Genomic DNA, 21,336 nt, shown 5'->3' on the forward strand with positions numbered 1-21,336 from the left:
CTACACATTGCTTCTAGCATAAAGACTGGTCCATGTCTTGGCTGCAAAGTAAAAAAACAAACGAAAAAAAAAAACAGAATATGAGCTTAAGTCACACCAAATTTACCTATGTGGTGTTTTTACAAAGTCTTCATTAAGACTAGGGGTCGACAGATTATCGGCCTGGCTGATTATCGGGGCTGATATTTGGCATTTTGTCGATTATCTGTATCTGCGTTTCATTTTAATGATCGCAGATAAAATTAATTCAAGCATGCAAAGGAAATGTCAGCATGGGAGGAACTTTTACTTTCAGGGAGCTATTTTTATTTATTCATTTTTGTTTTAATTTTCACTTTACTTTATAAAAAAGTAGCTGGGAACTTGCTGTCAGTTTCAGTTTTGATTAAACATTTGCTAAAGGCATTTAAGCCTGTGTCATCCATCTACGCTGCTGTAGTGGTAAGATGAAAATGTAAACAAACGTGAATTGAGCCCTCGCTATAGTGACATTTCTGCGTGTCAAAAAAAGTCTGAAGAGAAGGAGCTTATATATAAAAGCTCATTGCATCATAAGAAAATCAAATATCAAGTATTTCCCGATATAAACTGTATTTCCCCCTTTCATTTTTTAGTGACGTTCAGAGCCACCGTCCATTCCAATGGGCAGATATTGTTAAAAAAAAAATCCTGAACAAAAGCTGTAAATCTTTCATATGATTTTTTTTGACATGTATAAATAATATAACATCCGATGTTTACTTTAAAAGCTATTTAAACACAAATTATGTATTTTCAGTACATTTATTTGATGGACTGAAACGTGCTTTGCACCTCCTCCTTTCCTCACGGTCGGCAATGCTTGTTAAAAAAGGGCGTGGCCATACTGCAGTCTACTTTAGATGAGGTGGACACTGTGATTGGTTCACAGACATCCTGTCAAATTAGTCTGGGCTTTTGGGAGGAGCTGACTGACAGTTATCATAGATCCAGACATCCTAGAAAATGTATGTCTATCGAAATGGATGAAGGATCTGAACAGGTTAAAGTAGTGAGTTTGGTACCCAACCCTATCGAACATAGTGTTTGGCTTTTTGTGCCACAGTGTATATTTATGCAGGATATTCCTCCAATCGGAATAACGGAGGGGAGAGAGGACACTAGCCAAGAGCTGGATGGAAAATGCAATAAAACCTCCACTGAACGCAGCCAGATCGAAGCTCTCACCTGTTTCTATGGCTTCAGCTTCATTGGACTTCCACTTTTCTGCAACATCATTTGCTAGGGGATCATCAGGGTTGGGTGCGCTTAGTAACGCCTGGATTGATAGCAGCACTGTGCGAATCTGCAGAGCTGGTGACCATTTATCTGAAAAAAATTTAAAAAATAAGAGGCATAAAGAAGAGTAAAGATGAGACAAAGAAAAGCAGCGGGACAGTGGAGTGTTTTGAGCTGCGGGGGCAGTGAAGAGACAGTGGTGATGTGCAGTAGTAATGGCACAAAGCTCCAGTTGGGGGTCAAAAGTGTAACATAAGAGGCCCTTGATCTTTTGAGCAAGATGAAATTGGCAAAGCCCTTCATTCACAGGCCAAACATCAGAGGACACAATACATACAGGCTTTCCTACAGTAACAAGCCTGGCACAACGGACCAAAGACAGCAGAAACATTTTCTGTCAGTTGAAAACATGTCTTTTAACGTAAAGCACGACATACACTACACACAGCTGACCGAGCACAAACTGTGACATTTCAGAGTACTGACTTACCTTTCAAAATGTCAAGACATATTCTTCCCAGCTTGTCTACATTGGGATGATATATTTTGGTCATGAAGCGTACTTTAGGAGCTGCCATGGGATATTCTTCAGGTAAAAAGAGCTCAAGTTTAAATGTGCCGCCTTCAAAAGGTGAGTCCTGAGGTCCAGCAATGACCACATGAAAGTAGCGGGCGTTGCCTTCATCTGGCTCTGCCTTGATGCCTGGGACAGGCTCTGCGAGCAAGCGCTGAGTTTCCTGGTACAGAAAAAGACAAAGAAATTAACATATTGGTTCCAACATATTATCAGTCACTCTCAGATTTAAGTGTTTTCACTTAGCGATGGAAAATGCACTGTCACTACCATAGAGCCCCTTTCAGACAGACGTGTGTGTTTGGAGAAAAGCTTTTGAACTCTGTATTTAAGCGGAGGAATGTAACTCGTAGTGTTCGGGTTGGAGTGCTGAGACACGACTGCACACACACTTATTGAAAATAGTTCTATAATAAAGGATTATGTTTTTGGCTTTATGCCTTTATTCGAAAGGACAGCTGCAGCGTGAAAGGGGAAGACAGCTGCGATGACATGCAGCAAAGGGCAGCAGGATGGAATCAAACCTGCGGCAGCCACAGCAAGGACACAGCCTTTGTACATGGGGCGCCAGCTCTACCAGGTGACCTGCTAGGCACCTCACATCAGAGCATTCCTGTCTTTATTCTCTTTGTAAATGACAAGTGCATAAAGGTATTTTATTTATTATTTCAATTTTTGCCGTTATCTTGTCATTTACTTCTTATTTACAGTTTGAGTATTTTACTTATTTATCTATTGTTATTTCTATTATGAATGTATCTATTCATTTATTTGTTTATTTCTTTATTTTTATCTTTTTATTTATAGGTATTATTCAGCCTCTGGCGTTTCCTCACTTACAGGATTGTTTTCCCAGTTTCTGGTTTTAATGAGTACTCATATTTTAGTGCTTTGCTTAATTACAAAGTCACGTTATCATTCATGTGTTTGTGACCATTTATTGTATGAGGCACTTTGTGTTACAGTCTGTTTGTATGAAAAGTGCTAAACAAATAAAGTCTGATTGATTGATAAGAGCAGATATAGTTATTATTAGGGATGGACAATAGTATCTGCACATTATTGGTATCAGCAGACATTGTCTACCCACCAAAAGACAAAGATATCTTCCTAAAAAATAAACATAAGTATATAGTTCTCTGATTATTGGAAAGTTTACAAACAAGGCTATCTACAATGAACACTTTTTGTATAAAATAAAAAAATATCCGCAGCTTATTGGGTGAAAATGAATTTTTATTGATATTACTTAAACTTGTTTATTAAATATATTAATGCAAAAGAATTATAAAAAGCCCTTGCCCACACCTGAAAGCTGCAAAAAAAGTTGTAAGTCACTATTATTCTTACAACAGAGCTGGTAGGCAGAAGTGGACTGTAGTCTGCTTGGCTTTTATCCTTAAACACAAAGGGGAGGGCAGCTTTCACTGCAGTAGTGGCTCAATGCTGTGATTTCAAAGACTTTGTGCAGTATGTAACTGTCTTTTAGAGGTGACACTGACTCAGCCACCACACCACAGGAGACCATTACTTTCATTCCCATCAGCCACTGCAGCAAAGCTCTCCCAACTCATAGTGACAGCCGAGTGACCTACAGAAACACAGCTACCCTGTGAAAGAGGAGCGGGTATCCGATATCTCCTGTGGTATGCATGAGGCAGCATGAGTGACACACCTGAGAGACTACATTCGAGCGCACCGCTGTGCACGCCATGACACAAACTACATAGTTGTCAACTCTTCACTGCACATCCTGCATCCTCCAAACTGTACCAATACCACAATTATCCTGTTATATGAGGCTCCTCCTTATCTAATATCCAAGTATCCACTTGTGCCTGTTTGAAACTCAGCCTTGTGTAATATATGCATCACAATGGACAGAAACAGAACAATAAATAAATAATAAAGCATCAACTGCAGATGAAAAAAATACGATCAAATTGTCAAAGTTGAGCTTGCCAACAGCAGGCACCCTGGTTTTTGACGTTCTTTTCCTGAATGCAACTGGCAATGAGATTCCTGAAATGTTTCAGATAACCCACAGACAAAACCATGCAGTGAAAACACAGACGGGAGAGGGGCTCCCAGTCCCAGTCACACGCTCTGAGGGCTCAAGGGCTCGGTCCGCTAAGTACTGTTCCCAGCCCTTGCACCTTTTCCCACCAACACTAGTCTGTGGTTTGCTTACTTCTCTACCTGTGCAACCCTCACTTAGACACCATTCCTGTTCCTATACTGCTCTCTGAATAAAATACACTGTTCTTTGCAAATACACAAAATGACAGCATTGGCACTGTAATTGTTTCCGAAAGAAAATGGAAAAGACAAGTGGCTCCTGTAAGGCTCGTCTTTTAACACCGAAGATATAAAAATGGAGGATCGGCTAAATAGTGGGCTGAATAAAAAAAAGTCACACATTAAGTTCACAAACAGAAGACTGGCCAGCTTTAGGGTGTTTTGTAAAATTATGAATAAAATTCTCAGAAATTTGTGGCTGCTGGTAAGAAACCAGCAGCCACAAATTTCTAAGAATTTCATTCAAACGGTAAGTTCCTGGAGTGATGTGTTCACTGCGGGAACTTATTGTTTGAATAAAATTCTTAAAACGTACTGTTTTTGACACTTTATTGACCTAACTCATAATTCATTTGTATAGCCTAATGAATATATTAATGGCGAGCCTACCTGAAAATCATAACTTCTGATTAAAAGAAATAACGTAACAACAACATCTAGGAGCAGTGTGTTTAGTAATCAGAGCTCCGCTCAAAATGGTGTCCACCAAAAAGGTCATAATGACAGAGAAAAAATGCAACTGAGATAATGTTTTTGTCATTAGATGACAAACCAAACAACAAAACCTGATACAAAATACCAGGTAAAAGTACAGCACAGGTTACAAACAAGTGACTTAAAGAGAGCTTTCAGTTCCAGGAATAAAGACACAAATTTGGGAGGTGACATTAAGATTTTCTGTTTGTGAGTGAAAAGTGTAGTGTTTAGACTAACAAAGTTCATTAGATACTCGAGAGCACTGTTATCTGGATGATCATAATAACAAATGATATCTCTGAGGTTAAAGAAGTAGACTGAGTTTGAGGTTTCATAGATGTGAGATTCCAGATCAGCCCAACATCTTTCAGATATTTCACATTCAAAAAAGAGATGTGTAATAGTTTCTGTTTTATGTTTCCAGGAAGGGCATGAAGTGTCAGATGTCTGTGAACTAAGCAATGAGGTAATCAGCAGGGTATAATCATTACTGTCATGATAGGGAAATGTACTTGTATCTCATGACATCAGCTCCTGCAATTAGGGGTTTGCATTTTGGAGGTACAAAAAAAGAATTGAAAACTCTTCTTGAAAGCAAAGGACTGATGTCAACACTGTATCATACTGGTCATACTGTTGCATTATAAGGGACAGAACCGTATTTGGTTAGATGGCCAAAATCACTTGCTATTGCTGCCCCATAATAGTCTGGAAATGATTTATAAGATAAGGTAAGATGTATTTAACACCACACAGGGGGAAATTCACAAATTACAGCAGCTAGAGTCAGAAGCTGAGAAAAAAAGCAAAAAAGTGATTTAAGTGTGAAGAAGTATTAAATATTACAAAATACACATTACATAACAAAAAATATAAAATCTATATACACTATATACCCAATTTACTTATACAAATACTGTATGTCAATGATTTATAATTGCCCAGGAAGATAACAGAAATACACACGGGGTATAGTATATTTACTGTAAAAATATAAAAATTTAGCCTAGAAATTTTATTGCACAGTAAGACATAACATATTGCACAGTAGGAAATTCCACAACATGTTGCACAGTCTAAATATTAAAAAAAATGTGAATATGAACAATATTATGAAAAAGTCTTAGGCCTCCACACATTTCCTGTTTTAGCAAAGTTTTAATGAGGATTTTTTTTTCTCAGTCTCTTTATTAAGATAAAAAGAAAGGATACAGATATGTATAATGTATTAAAACACCAAAAAGTCACAACTAAATTTCTTATTTTATAAGAAAAGGTGTCTAAAAAAAAATTCAATATTGAGCTTCGGAAACGTCTTGAACACAAAATGGTATAAACACACCAGAAGATCAGTATTGTAAATCTCATATTTTCTGCCCAAGAAAGCTCAAGACATGCTGAGTGGAAAGAGAGGTCACACTACATTCCTGCAACTTTAGCCTGCTGAAGTTTTTTTTTAACTGAATAGATACTTCCTGTATGTTCTGAATGTATTTTTATTTTAAAAAAAGACCACTAAGAAATATATATGTAGTATCATTATAAAATCTATTATGTAAATATTTATGATGATTATTGAAAAATAGAATATGTGTATGTAATCTGAGGTGGAAATACAGTAAAATAATTAGATAAGTCACGCTGTAAGAGATGAATACAGAGACAACAAAAGTATTACATTATGTTATGCTTTCGTTTTAAAGCTCTATGTATAATCTATGTATCAAAGGTTTCTATACTTTTTTGGGGGATAAATACTCCGGTACCACATATATGACTAAGCTATGGTGCTAACGTAACATTTATGCTAACGTGTTAGCTAACATTAGGATCTTGTTCATGCTGTTAAAATCGTGTTAAAAGAAAAGACTAAAAGACACAGACAATACATTTTCAGATACTGTATGCTTTAATTAAACACGTTATGCTGGGAATATGCTATCTAGCTTTAGCTTGTTCCTGTTTTTAATCATTCAAACCATCGATGTATCAAACACAACCGAAGCTAACAAACTAGCCGGGATTAGCATAGTTAGCTCTGTTAGCCGGCCATTCAGTCACAATCTTAACTGAAGCAAATCCAGAACACTGTCGTGCTTGAAAAGTATATTTAGTAAAGATAATCGCGGCATTTATCCGCCATTTTCAGGAAGGGCCGGTGTATTTTTAACCCACCGTGTCTCGGTGTATCTGGGCACCGGAATGAGACGGAAGTTACTTTAGCAAACTAACGTTAGCAAGTCGAGCTAACTGTTAGCACACTAAACCGTTAACCTGGCGAGCGCTGGGAGTTTAAACGGTGTGTGCAGCGTTAGAGTTGAAGCCGTGACATAAAAGTAACACGTGCTGCTAAATTAAAGTGTAAAATCATCACCTTAAGGATCCTGCGGGGCAGTCCTGCCATCTTGTCGTAAATGCGGGGTTTTTATTTTAGCTCTCGGTCTCTCCTCTCTGTCGCTGGCATTGACAGCATACACACGACTTCCGGGTTCTTTGCGTCATGACAGTGGATGTAGCTGGTGGAGCAAGTGGACAATTTATTTTATTTTATTTTATTTTATTTTATTTTATTTTATTTTATTTTATTCATTATTTTATTATTTTATTGTTTTATTTATTTATTTATTTATTTCGTACGTGTGAAGAAATAGAGAAAACGAGAGCAGACAGACAAAAAGGGTATTATTTACAGACAATGAAAAACATTAAGCAAAAGAAATGCTAAAACACATGATGACTTGGTTCACACATTCAAAAAAGGAGTAAGAAAAGGAAGAAAACACTTATTTAATCCCACCCTTTTCCATATATCATTGGGATTTTGATTAACAGCTTCCTTGTTAATTTAAAAATATACTGTAATATCTATATTAATTGTAAAATAATATAATGTAATTTTAGTCAGACAGGGACAGATGCATTGTAGTAGGTTTTAGCAAAGCTGCTATTTTTCCGCCCATAGTCCCTAGGCAGGGAGGAGGAACCAATATATTAATGACAGAATTTGATTAAATACAGCACAAAACATCAGTTTGATACAATTTTTTTTAAACTTTGTTATCCCCATACCCCACCCCCTAGTCACAAAAAAAATTGTGAAAAACTGCAGCTATAAAATTATCAGGGCATAGTCATTCTTACATCCTAAAACCAGTTTGCCCCCCTCCCATCACCCAACATTCACAAATATGTGCAAAATAAAAAGTAGATATGTACAATGCTGTACAATCCCAACCTTTTTTCTGCTTCTCAGCAAATGAGAGGTAAATCTCCTAATTGGCTTGGATGCTTAAATTAATATCATATTTATATCAGCACATTGTTTGGCAAGTTCATTTACTTTCAACATGTTCTTCTCTGGGACCTGTTTATCTAAATTATACGCTGTATTTAAATGCAAAACATTTCTTTGAACTTAAAAAGCCAAACTTTGTGTCCCACAACTACTCCATCTGTTGTAGTCAAAACAAAGCATGAATTAGACTTAACACTTCTATGAGCCAATGAGGTTTAAAGGTACAGCTGCATTTTCACTTTTTTTTGCACTGCAGGCTGAATGGGAGCTATAGATTGGAGGGGACTTGGAGCTCCTCCTCCTGGCATGTCTGTATGGACAGACGCTTTGTCCCTTTGGGGGTCAGGCCTGTGACATGGGCATTAGTTGTGCAGCAAACTAAGAGGAACTTTACTCGAAAAGTTGTCAAAGAGGACGAAGTCCAGCATGCAGTTTCTCTCCCAACATAGTCAAACAGGTGGGTTTGATATTTCTGCCAGTTACTCTTTTGATCATGAAATCTGTGTGTAGAAATAGAAATGTATGTATGATCTGTATTCTTTTTTTAAAAAAATTGTCATGACAGGAGTTTTTTCTATCAGTATGCGTGCACTTCTTTTTTTGTCATGTCTATAAGCGATTCTCTGATCTAAATCATTGCATATTGACATTATTGCTGTTTTTGTTACTCTGTATGTTGTTGTTTTGAAATGTCAAATTGTTATTTTAAAAAAGCTGATTTCAACCTCAAAGTGAGACTATCTGACTCCTGTTAAGCTTTTTTTTAAACTCATTTTCTGACAGTGGCTTTTCCACCACAGTTTGGGGTTGAATATCTATCATTAGTGTTTTGTAAAATATATATATTACAGGCCAAAGGGGAAACAGCCAGGTGTAAAATCTGAGCCTATAATTACTACTCATGTTTGTTGCCTTACAGGTGCAAGGTTACCGCATATTTGGTCGTGCTCATGGAAACTAGTCAAACCAGTCTGAGCTTTAAGGATTAAAAATTGATGTATTTTTGTATGCAGATTCAGATTCAGACAACTTCATTTATCTCAAAAGGGAAATTCAGTTTAACTCTCAACTTGTCACATAAAACACAAAAAACACAACATTCAAACATTGCCATACCAATGGCAACATATTAACAGATGGTCAACCTGAGCAAAAGCAGCAACACACAGGTCACTACTCATGGGCCAAATACCCCAGTCATAATGTGCCATCATAACAAATGTTGTGCCGACATTATAAAATGTAATTTTGTGTAAGATAGGTAAGTCATTTTCTGTCTGAATGTGAATACAACATGCTCTCCTGTGTAGGTAAAGGTGAAGTGGCAGTACTTCAGGAATGGAAACAACTTAAGTCCCTAAAAAATATTCTAAAAGCTACAATTTTCATGAAAACATTCATATAATATGTAACAACTGATTCTCTGCAACTTATCTAAGTGGTGTCTTTCTGCATTTTGCCCTGCCCCACCTCACCAATCCTCCAAAGTTTTCCATTGTTCCACACACACAGGAACAGATGAACCAGCACCTAATGTAGTCGTTTCTCTCAGTGCACAGAGAGAACAGACAATATCAGCCACATTACAGGCGCTGCTGCTCCCACAGAGTGGCAAGATCGATCTCGACAGGGCTTAGCCAGACTTCCTTATAAACTTGGAGTACTTTTTTATAGAGGCAATCTGAATTTAACACTTTGTAACCTGAGCAAATGGGGTTGATTTCTTTCAAAAACCTGGGCAGAAGGCAGTGAGCAACTTAAATGACCTGAAAATTTGCAAGAAACTGGAATATAGTACAATCAAATTAAAACAAACATGGAAGAGAAGTGTTTAATATGACTTGACATGATGTGAGTTGTGAGCAATTCAACTAAAGAGTCATTTTTAAACAAATTCAAAAGTGTTGAAATATTTCAGGGCACTAATCACCCATTTAACATTGAAGAGGACCATTTTCAGTCATATTATATATCCTGCATCCTGTGGGGTCTTTGGGAAAATTACTGAACAGACCTTCTTAGAGCATTTTCTAAAAAAAAATTGGGTTCACAAGGTTTGATTACTGAGCACCATTTTAGGGAGCCAGAGGGCCGCACACGAAAAGTGCACACACTGTGACTTCTTATGACTTATTGTCACGACATACTTTGATTATTTTTTTAATGACAGACAAACACTTTACACCGATACTGCCTACATAACACATAATTACAATAAGTTTTCCATTTTTTTTATACATTTGAAAGCGGAGACATGGACTCGATTCACATGACTTGGACTCGGGTCACTTGCAACTCGACTTGGACTTAAACACTAGAGACTCATGACTCCACTTGGACTTGAGTCGTATGACGTGATGATAAAAACATAGGAAGAAAAAAAAAAAGAATCAGAAAGGTCCAGGGAAGACTGTATAAGCAGATGCGTGAAACTCAAGCTCAAAGGTAATAAAGTTAATAAATGTTAATACATGTAATGTCTTTGATTTTCTTTTTTGTTCTTAGCTCAGTGGAGCACACACTGCTGCCTGGCTTTTGTACTCATCATGATTTCCTGCTCTGGACCAGCTTCACCCCTTCACGCTCCTCCAGTAGCAGCAGGTCTCCGCTCTGCTTTCTCTGCCACACAAACCAACAGTGTCGTGGGAGGCAAGCAGAAGGCTGTGACCTTCAACAGGCTCATGGTCAACATCGGACAGGATTTTAATCCAGACACCGGTCACTTCCGCTGCCGTATCCCCGGGGCTTACTACTTCTCTTTCTCTGTGGGGAAATTCCCAAAGAAAATGCTTTCTGTGTTACTGGTGAAAAACGGAGAGGAGGTGCAGGCCATAGCGTATGATGACTACCGCAAGAAAGGGAGGAAAGTTCAAAGCCAAAGTGTAATGATCACTTTAAAGGAAATGGACACAGTGTGGCTGCTTTTACAGCAGAGTCCTCAGTATGCTTTGTACAGCAATGCCGGCCCTTACATCACCTTCTCCGGTTACCTCGTCTATCCTGACATCACCCCGACTGGCTACATCAGCAACCACCTGTCCCCATCAGGCCTGTCCTACCCAAACTGCCCCCCTCAGGCTGACCCCAGAGGTCAGACAGCAGAACAGCCGCGGTCTGCCTTCTCAGTGGCGCGGACCTCCACACTCATAGGTCAGAGTATCAGGCAGCAGGACAAGCCGCCTCTGACATTTGACGTGGAATACGTCAACATTGGAGGACATTTCAACAAAACCTCAGGCCTGTTCACCTGCCACATCCCGGGAGCTTACTTCTTCGCCTTCACTGTGGGGAAACACCCTCGTAAGGCTGTTTCTGTGAAGCTGATGACCGGGAAAGGCGAAGTGCAGGCGATGGTGTTCGATGAGGACACGTCGAAGAGGAGGGAGATGCAAAGTCAGAGCTTGCTGCTGTCTCTGCGCCGCGGCGACAGCGTGTGGCTGTACAGTCAGCAGGATGAGCGTTATGCTGTCTACAGCAACCAGGGAAGGTACACCACCTTTTCTGGTTTCCTGGTTTATCATGAAGCAGAAACACTGTCACCTCCCACCACCCAGGACAGAACTCACCTGTAAATGTATTAACCCTTTAATCTGATGTTTTTGTAGAAAATCTGTATCTCATTTGTATGTCGATGGAGCAGAAAAACAATAAATCTGTGGCGAGTATAGTGTAACTTCTTTGCTGCTTTGCTCTTTGTTTTCTTTATAGTGAATAATGAAACTCCAGGGATATTTGCTCCCAAATTACTCCACAAGATGGTGCTATGATATAATTATGGACACTAACCAGCATGCAATGTGCCTATTTCTGTCATTAAAGTGCAATTAGCTGTAAGACATCACTAAAATGTGTTTATTTAACAACTTGTTAATTAAGCAGTACAATTGGTATTTTGTTCAGAGGTATACTTAGTTTTAAAAATTATTTGTACTTAGATGTTTTAAAAAGCTTTTTTCTTTTTTCTTTTTTCTTTTTTTTTTTTTACATGTAAACAGTATTATTGCATGGCAAGGAATATTATGTAAATGATGTATAGTTTATCAAAATCTACCGACTGTAAAAATTAGATTTAGAGATACATCATGGTCATGTGAGAGATTATAGTCATATTATGTAACTTTTATATTGTAGATATATATCTGTCTTTTTTATGTTTTATGTGCATTTCAGGACAAACTAAATAAAGTCATATGCCTCAGTGAATTCAAATCGTCTTGTTTCTCCCAAGTCTAATGCTAACATGATGCAATCTGTTGCGTTCGGTGCAAATTCACCAGCACTTGCATTTACGTAGTCTGCACTGACATGGCCTTTTTCTGGCCATTTACCATATTGTCAACACTTTAGAAACCTCCCAAAAATGTCACAAATCATGTTTTAAAGGGAGCTCATGTCTTATTAAGAGGAGACAAGCTCCTTTAGCTCCCCCTGTTTGCACCCTGGTGCTAAGCTCAAGAATGTTAAAACATAAATGTTAATCTGGTTATTTATTGAGGCAGAACATACAACTTTTGCATATTTACAGAAAGTACATGTACAGTGAGTTTTATGAATAAAAAATAAACTAAGCCATTATTAACCTAAATGCAATCTCAACTTCGACTTCTCATTAGCGCCCTTGCTTTGAATAAGTTTCAGTGTTTGTACTTGTCTATCTAATCATATTGGGACTTCAAAATGTTTTACATGATGTAAACAGTAAGAGGGAGTTTGCCAAATCCATCCTTTGAACAGTTACCTCTTTGCACTGAAAACCCTGTCACAACATCTCAATAACAAGGCAAGTCTGATATGACTGAATCACACAGTAGCTGGACATGATGATGTTGTGAGTCATAAAAAATACATGAGAAGAATAAACACAAACAATACTCTGAACTGTGCACTGAGTCGTGACTGATGCCATCAACAGGTGGTGCAGGGATTTCATTGCACATTCTCACATCATCCGGTATAAATATGAACTGTAGTCAGATGTGACTGTCTTGCAATATGAATTGTTCGTGTTATCATCCCTTTTTTATGGCTTTACTCACTTTTCTTGGTGTGTCACTGCACATCCCAGATCTCACAGAGTAGCGGTGTAAATTTGTGGTCATTCATCCTCCAGGACGTGAGCATCTCCGCGTGGTGGTGGCTGAGTGTTCTCAGCTCTGTCAGACGGCCAAGAAGACGAGCAAAGTACTGCGGCTCCTGTGGGTGCTGCAGGACACACAGCTTCCTCAGCACGTCCAGCATGGTCTCCTGAAGTCTCTCAACAGCCTGATGATCCTTCACGTAAGGCCGATCTGGAGAGGAAGGCACATGAGTTTTTTTGACTATCAAAAAACACTTCTTCCACAGTGACATCACAAAATACTTGTGGATCAGTGACAGCTTTTGATGCAGCTCACCTGGTGTGAGGATAGTAATGGAGGTGAGGAGAGCCTGTTCCTCTTGCACCATGTGGAGTTCACCAATGCTTTTGTAAAAGTTAAACATTGGTGTCATGAACTCTTCTGATATTCCTGAAGAAAAAAGAAAGTAATTTTAAAAAACATGTTTGGTGAATGGACACAATCAAGCTCTCCTTAACTTTTTGATAAGGTTAAGTCACACACAGATCTCTGATCAGTGAAAAAGATAAATAACTACTGATGTTACATACAACAGAAAAACAGCAGAAGCAAATTTGTCAATTTCAAGGGTAACTTTTGTTGTTATCAATTATGAGGTTCTGAGTTTTCATTCTAAATATCAAATGTCTTTATAATTTTCTCAAATGTTTGCTTTTTATAGTAATACAAAGTGATCTGTTTCTGTATGCAGATGATGTTGGTTTCTATAGCACTATTGTTATCAAATCTGAAGAATGATGGTGCAAATTTGGTGTCAAAAGTGGTACAGGACAGACAACAGTTTACACAGGCAAAAGACTGCAAATAACAAGTATTATCTGGTAAAATGCATGTACAGAACATTTCCTGCTCTTCCATTACAGAAGGAAGAGCAGGCAAAGCTCGTCTTACATAACAGTCTGCACTTTGAGCCAGGACATTCAATCAACAGTCTGCCCTACTCTGTATAATTCCTCGCCTAGCCGGTCATAAGGAAAGTAAACTCAAACTTACATAATCTGTTGTGTTTCTTACAAACAGCGAAAATGTCTGGCCATTTTTGTACTCTAATCACTCAAACGAAACTGGAGAAGGAAAAGAGACAGGAGGAGGAAATCATAAATATAAAATGAGGCGTTGGATAAGGGTGAAGGCTCTTTTATGCTCAAAGTTAGAAATGTAAACAGATTTTTGTCTGTACTTTGCATTCTTTTAACAAAAACAACTTTTAACAAAACTGAGCAGTGCCACCGGAAGTCGTAGGGACAGTATAGCGTAGTTCAAGCGAGATACAACAAAGGCATTTTAAAAATGGGGAAATATAAAAAGTCAGCAGTCTTAACTTGGTATAAATGGCATCATCCAGAGGCCTGCGAATTTTTATTTGTCCTCTCTGGGAGACAAATTACATTTACAAAGATTTAATGTTTTTGTTCTTCATATGGATGTTCTCTTAACAATATTATTTTAGACATGTTCATTAATTTTAAGCCTTTCGAAATACACATTTTAACCCATGTCCTTTGTGGGGGACAGTGGGACTTGCTTCAGGAAAAAGAAAAAAAAAAAGGGCAAGCTGAGGAGAAGCCCGAGGAAGACATTATTGACACCCAGGACCCATTAAGGTAACTTGTAAACTATGATTCTTAGATCTTAGCTATTTGACACATTTAAGGAAGGGTAAACAGAGATTATTTTTCATTCGCATACACACAAAGGCATGCGCAATACCTTTAATGTTATATTTCTTGAAGATGAATTTAATTTTATACTGTAAATATGCTGCAGGTTACTGTATTAAATGTACATGTATTTTTTTAGAAAAGACTGACCTGATGTCTACTACAAGGGTCATATTCTAAAACATTTATGAGGGGGAAAAAAGTCATTTGTTTCTTACTTACTTAATTATGTAAAAACAAAAATCAAAATAATGAAAAAAAATCTACTGGGTCTCAGGAGGATATAATTTCCTGGTCAGATAATTTGCACAAAGTAAACTACAGTAGTAGCAAGCAGGAGGATGAGGATTTGCTTCATTTGTGCCTAAACAGGGATCCCTTTCGCAAAATCTAAAAAATATAAACAACTCTGCTTTTCCTCTTAAGATTACAATTCAATAATAAGGGTGACTATTACAAACTGCTTTCTATATAATTTTCTTTTTTTTTGCATTCAGTTTTCTCTGGCATACTGGCAACTGTCCCCACTTTGCCGCTCTTCAAACTAGCAGAGGCTGTCTGTCTGCTTGGACACATCATCAAGCGTTCAGAAATGCCAGCGGGGCTCAGAGGGAGAGAAGTGGACAAAAGCACTCTTGATGTTTTGATAAGAAACAATGGTCTCTTCAGACAGCTTTGCTCCCTTATTCTCCCAGACTGGCCTTTAGTGTGAATGTCTCTTATCCCCAGCATTCACACCAGCGCTGCGCTGAGGGACCCAGTGACTCACACACACACTCCTGCCATCACTGTCTGTCTAACTGTCCAACCTGGCTGACATAATGACACCTCGCATACATATAAATGATTCCTTAAAACCACCAAGCAGTGAACCATTTGATCTGGGACATACTGTATGTGTAAATAAAGAGGCTGCAAATAAGATATGTGAGAAAAACCTTTTAACCTCAGAAATAACTTCTATGGGTTTTAAGAAATGAAACGCCGAAGACCTGTTCTTTGAATGAACCCCTTTACCTATCAGCATGCACACACACACGCCTAAACTGAGTGAAACTGTACCCACTGAGGGTGTGTGTGCATGTGTAACCTACACCCAGTCAGAGATCAACAGGTCAGCACACATCTCCCAGCTGCATCTCTCAGATCAGGCGGATCAATTATTAAAGGGGGATCTGACTGGACCTGACTGCTTGGCTGCAAGGGGAAATTTCACGATACTGCATGTGCAGCCGGCTGGTAGAGCAGTGCACCAAAGACTCCTGAAGGTCATGAATTAGGAGTTAAGTTATTCTAGTTCCACACTCAAAAATTACACAAATCATTTAAGGTGATGAAAGTTTAAAAGGCCGTTGTTTCTGCTAAAATCACAACGATTCACGTTGAACCATCTGAATTTTGATGGAGCTGTTTAAGCTCAAGTACCAAAAGTACAGTATGTTGTATTAGACAGTGCTGTACATTTTTATGGATCATTCATAGAAAGAGAATAAGAGTAGAATAACGTTCCTAATCAAATCAACGTAGCAGGATGGTCAAGGCAACAGCCATTTTTATGTGGTTGCTGCTGTTGAAATGGGCTAACTTCTGTATAAACTGAGGTGAGGTTTTCCAACAGAGTTGTATATTTTCAGTCCTATAATTTCAGCACTGTAACTTTTATTTCCCTGTTTCTTTTGCCATTAATTGCAAGATTGTTGAAACTTGATCTACTGTGCCTGCTTCCCATAGACAGAATATAAAGATGGAAGACACGCCCCCACTAACCCCCGCTCTTCTGATATGAGGTTAAAATATTTGAGATACAGGCACTGCCATCTTGTGAGATTGATGTCATTGACAGTCAGAGTCAGAAGCGATATCCGCGGTGGGGAAGTGACAAACAAAATATCCATTCAACCAATCGTGAGCTGCTTCATTGAATGTGAGTGCACAGATTGGCTGTTACAGATGTCAATCATGGCGGAAAATCCCCCCTTTGTATAATTTAATCTCATTAAAACCGAACTTATTGTAAAAACAAACATTTGAACAGACATCAGGGTGATGAGAACTACATCCAGTGACAGAAACAATCTTTGGGAAAAATTTAGTGGCGTGTACTTTGAGTTTCTATTTTGGCCTATGTCCCATCCACTAACATGGAGGGGCGGGCTTTATGACCAATACTGCAGTCAGACACCAGGGGGCGATCCAAGCTGAAAAGTTACACTTTGGGGGAGCTGTCATGTTGTCAATCCTTATTAACTGTCTATGCTGCTTCGAGGGATGAGTGACTCACTGCTCAGCTGACAGCTGAGAGACAGCGTGTAGCATATTCCCGGTATCTCGGTGAATTAAGGATTTATTTCAACCAAACCAGAACTGGTGATTGTTGGAACAGTGGACTGATTAACTAGATTAGTAAAAAGACTAAATAAGACGAATTTGGTGAGGTTTTTTTTCTTTCTGTTGCGTTTGAATGAGGTGTGTTTTATGATGAGTTAACAAGGCAGTTAAGCTATGGACTGATGTACTTTTCGGTTTACAGAAAAAGAAAAAAGAATAGCCCAAAGCTAAGTTCCTAAACAACTGAGAGTAAGACACGTTACGACCCGATTGACAAGTGATATCACAATAACAACAATCAACATTTTCTTTTGTTGTAGTCCACGACCCATGGCAAGCAGCTGAATGTCCTGTCTACTCATTTCTACGGTATCACCTCAGTTGACTCACCACTCTTGCGTATCCGCTCTTCCAAAACTTCTGTGTGGCCATTTGGCATCTTTTTGCTCAAAACCTGAGCTGAGCGCAGAAACATGGCCTCCACAGCCGAACCCTTCAGCAGAGCGATCTGATCCTCACGGTCCAGAGAGAGAAAGCCTGCAGGCGGGAATCAAAGAACTCGTTACATCCGGCGTGTTGTCATCCATGACCCTATTATAACAGTCTATATATTCTATAAGATTTGCAAAAAAGGGAAACAATACCTGGAATATTTTTTGTAAACTCCACCAGAACTTGAACTTGACTTGTTGCCATTTCTGTCAATAGGAGGAAGTTTTCCTCTGCGCTGTACTGGTCCTGTAGCTGGTGGGGAACCAACAAGAGTAAACAACAATAAAAGGATCAGATCAACCAATCTGCATAAACTCTACCAGCAGGCAACTTCATCATGTCAACAGTCTAAACATCATCATGTGAACTTCAGTTTCTGAAATTTAGATGATGTCAGCCGAATGAAACGAGCGTGGCATGTTTTTTGTTTTAGCTGCATATGAGCTGCACTCAGTGTTGCCAATTTTCAGGAATTCATCTGTGGGATTCTTTATTGTCAATTATTCAAATAGAGAAAAGTAAAAAAAAGAAGTAAAGTTTGACGTGATTTTGATGTTAATATACCAGCTTTTTGGTGACGTCTTGAGGAATTTGATGTCTGTTGTAAGCATCTACAATGGCTTTCACGAGCGCCCGCTGCTCTTTGGTGAGTTCCACTTTTTCCTGAACAGACAACAGAACCCATCATTTAATAGTGACACATTTTTTGTCACAGTTCATATGACAGAGTCAGAGATCATAGAAAAAAACTTATGTTGTTGCAGAGATTGTGATTACCTTTGACAGTTTGGTGGTTGAGGTGACCTGTTTGTTGTCTGCGTTGTCCGCCCCCTCCGTCTCATCTCCAGTCGACTCTCCCGGGGAGGCTTTGGTGTTCTTCCGCAGCCTTTTAGACTTACACTGGATCTCTGTCAGCAGGCCTGCCAGCGGTGATGAAGGCTTCACTATGTGTGTTAAATACCTCACAGCTCTTTAATCAACAGCATTTGCAAATGTTCATTTTCATTTATAATAAGGTCATATTAACATTAGAAACCATTCTACTGTGAAATGATAATAATTTAACATCATATGCAATGTAATGTAGTACATACATGTCATTTATCCATGAATCACATCCTACATTTAAATTATTGCATAATTGGGTCTGTATTAATTTATAGCCTTGCTTCATTAAATTTTACTGTTTTCTATAGATGGCTTTTTTATTTTTGCTGTATAGCACTGCCCACATTCTCCACTAAGGGAAAATATTCTAATGCTAGACCTGCTAGACCCGTCATTTAGAGCTCTAAATGACAGGTCTAGCCTTATTTGCAAAATGTCACTTAAATTACCAAGAAGTAAGAGACTCAAAGTTACCACAAGGAGATGCAAAAAGACCACAAAATGATTCAAAGGAACTGCAGAGGTTCAGAATAACTACAAATATAGACACAAAACACACAAATGTTGCATGACGACTAATGAAAGACACAAAAAATACGATATACCACCCTGTGGTTGTATGCTTCAGCGCACCAGTCAAGTTGCAGTTTTAATTTACTTTCATGTCCGTGAAAACATGGATGCTTCACACACAGAAGATCTATACAATCAGCACAGTTTCAAGGTGGTTCTTGAGCTAAAAACTTGTTGTATGAGGTCACCGTGACCTTGACCCATGACCTTCGACCAACAAATTCTAATCAATTAATTCTTCAGTCTGCTCAAACGTTTGTGCCAATATTGAGTAAACTCCATCAAGGCCATCTTCAGATATTGCGTCCACGACAATGAGACAGATGCAAAGTCACAGTGACCTTGACCTTTGACCACCAAATTCTAATCAGGTTATCAACAAGTCCAAGTGAATGTGTCAAATTTGAATAAATTCCCTCAAGGTGTTCTTGAGATATCCTTTTCACAAGAATTAGATGACTGTAAGGTCACAGTGACCTTGACCTTGAACCACCGGAATCAAATCACAATTGGACAGCCTAAAAACATAATGCCTCCAGCAAAAACCACCACAAAGCCTGTGTGTCTTGCTCCTGGTAGGAGAGGTTTTGGGACCTTTGGATGTCCATGTCCAGGGGCCTAATGTCTTATGATCTACCCATGCTTGCTTGTTTTCATCCCACTTTGTAAATTCAGTTTCAAAAAATAGTTTCTTTGTGTAAGGAAGATTTGGGAGGAGAGTGAAATCCATCTCTCCTGTAAATACCATCTGTCTTTTCACACTATATGACCAAAAGAGTCTAATTTGTGGAGCTCTTATTGCTCCAGCGGGTAGAGTCATGAAAGCCTGCCACCCTGCAATATTCATCACAACTTCCCTGCACTATTTATGAGCAACAGGAGTCCTCTCCGTCCTCTTGTTCTTTGCAACTGACAGCTCGTATGTACCCAATAACTAATCATCCTCCAGAGACTCAGAAAGTACATGTTCACATTTACAAGTTCTGTCTTTATATTGAGGTAAAACACAGAAGACTACAATCCCAAATAGAAACGCTTCATAGCAAATTCCTTTAAATGACAGCAGCCACTTTGAAGGCGTTAATTATTCCTAAATGGATCTTAAAGTGTCTGTTTATTTGACTCTATTCCTGTAACAGTACCAAAAGCTGGAGTGCTCTTTTGTGTGTTATGTGACATTCAGTCCTGCAGTAAAACTCAGCAGGCCATCCCTGAATGGAAAATGAGAAAGCCTTCAACAGCCTCTCTTGACTCACCTAAATAGACAGTGTGTACATGTGGACAGTCAGTTTAAACTGATGCATGAGAGTCGGCAGAAACAAACACGATTCTTAAATATTTTGTCGCATTGATTAACGATTGTTTTATTGTCTCTTAACGATCATTGATACTCACATTCAGCCAGCATGCCCATCTCCTTGCACTTTCGTAGCCGACACTCCTGGCATTTCCTGCGCATGTACATGTCCATCTCACAGTTTCCACCACTCTTGCATTTGTACACAGCGTTCTTGGTTATGCTCCGTCTGAAGAAACCTGGTTGACATAAGGAGGTATTATCATGAGAGAGAAACAGAAGGAAGAACAGAAGATTCTCAAACTTAATATTCAAAGACCCAAATCTGACTTCTATTCAAGGCCAAAGGTCTGTAATGATTGGTGATAAGCAAATGACTTTCATTAAACCTGCTTAAAACTGAATTTCTCTGATATCTCCTGTCTCTTCTTTCCCTCAGGCACAGCCGCGACTGTCTCATTTGAACACTACTTCTGCACCAGAAAAGGACTTTTTTGTTTTTGCCTGGCACCCTGGTCACTCTGAGAGAGGCTTCAGTAGCTCTTGCTTGCTGTGTCATAAATCTCACAAATAACTTGTCTGTTGATTCATAGAAACAGCCTACTTTTGTGGTTCTCACCTCTGTATTCTGAGGACATTGCTATTCGAAATGTCTGTGCTTTGTGTCGTACTGGCGCTTAACATTTCCACTCTTCATACCTCAAACTGTCTGTGCCAATCAAACACATGAGCTTTGTGCTGGATTGGGGCAAAATGAACATATATTTCTCTGTCCACCCTAGTGCTCAAACACATCTTGACCCGGCTTTGTCTCGGTCTCGAACATGGCAGACTCTGAATTTTCTAATCGAGACTGGTCAAGACCACAACGGATTTATTTGTGATTGTGAACATATTTGTGAACATAATTACTGTGATTGGATGTAAAACATCCTTCTTTAAATCCAGCCAATCAAGTAAGTCATTTTCACTCATGTGGGAGCAGATCAATGAAGACGACACAAAGAGAAGCTGTGTGGTTGTTTTTGGGAGCAGAGATGCCAATTCATTTGTAATCAAGTTTGGCTACTTTAACCACA

General features: G+C 38.7%; 3 protein-coding genes across 5 annotated transcripts in view; 1 reads left to right on the forward strand and 2 right to left on the reverse strand.

Moving 5' to 3' along the window:
- The window catches only part of ube2na (ubiquitin-conjugating enzyme E2Na), an 8,352-nt gene extending 1,261 nt beyond the window's left edge, over positions 1-7,091 (reverse strand). Inside the window, exons 1-4 of the mRNA XM_042495853.1 lie at positions 6,981-7,091; positions 1,748-1,994; positions 1,207-1,347; positions 1-41 (exon numbers count right to left, since the gene is read on the reverse strand). The exon at positions 1-41 is cut by the window's left edge and continues 1,261 nt beyond it. Coding sequence (XP_042351787.1) covers positions 1-41; positions 1,207-1,347; positions 1,748-1,994; positions 6,981-7,010 — 459 coding nt within the window. The 5' untranslated portion in view covers positions 7,011-7,091. The remainder of the gene's footprint in view (positions 42-1,206; positions 1,348-1,747; positions 1,995-6,980) is intronic.
- The window catches only part of nr1h4 (nuclear receptor subfamily 1, group H, member 4), a 22,094-nt gene continuing 7,738 nt past the window's right edge, over positions 6,981-21,336 (reverse strand). For 2 of the 3 annotated variants that reach the window (XM_042495849.1, XM_042495850.1), the window contains exons 4-10: positions 20,356-20,496; positions 18,277-18,419; positions 18,064-18,162; positions 17,652-17,751; positions 17,398-17,544; positions 13,295-13,408; positions 12,397-13,189 (exon numbers count right to left, since the gene is read on the reverse strand). In XM_042495849.1, coding sequence (XP_042351783.1) covers positions 12,951-13,189; positions 13,295-13,408; positions 17,398-17,544; positions 17,652-17,751; positions 18,064-18,162; positions 18,277-18,419; positions 20,356-20,496 — 983 coding nt within the window. In that variant the 3' untranslated portion in view covers positions 12,397-12,950. Of the gene's footprint in view, positions 7,123-12,396; positions 13,190-13,294; positions 13,409-17,397; positions 17,545-17,651; positions 17,752-18,063; positions 18,163-18,276; positions 18,420-20,355; positions 20,497-21,336 lie in introns of those variants that run through there. The other variant, XM_042495848.1, reaches the window with a different exon arrangement.
- c1qtnf13 (C1q and TNF related 13) lies at positions 8,328-11,473 on the forward strand. The gene is made up of 2 exons (XM_042495851.1): positions 8,328-8,358; positions 10,407-11,473. Exons 1-2 carry the CDS (start codon positions 8,328-8,330, stop codon positions 11,471-11,473), a joined length of 1,098 nt encoding a protein of 365 aa, XP_042351785.1.

The sequence above is a fragment of the Plectropomus leopardus genome, chromosome 11, assembly GCF_008729295.1.
Source record: "Plectropomus leopardus isolate mb chromosome 11, YSFRI_Pleo_2.0, whole genome shotgun sequence".
Taxonomy (NCBI): domain Eukaryota; kingdom Metazoa; phylum Chordata; class Actinopteri; order Perciformes; family Serranidae; genus Plectropomus; species Plectropomus leopardus.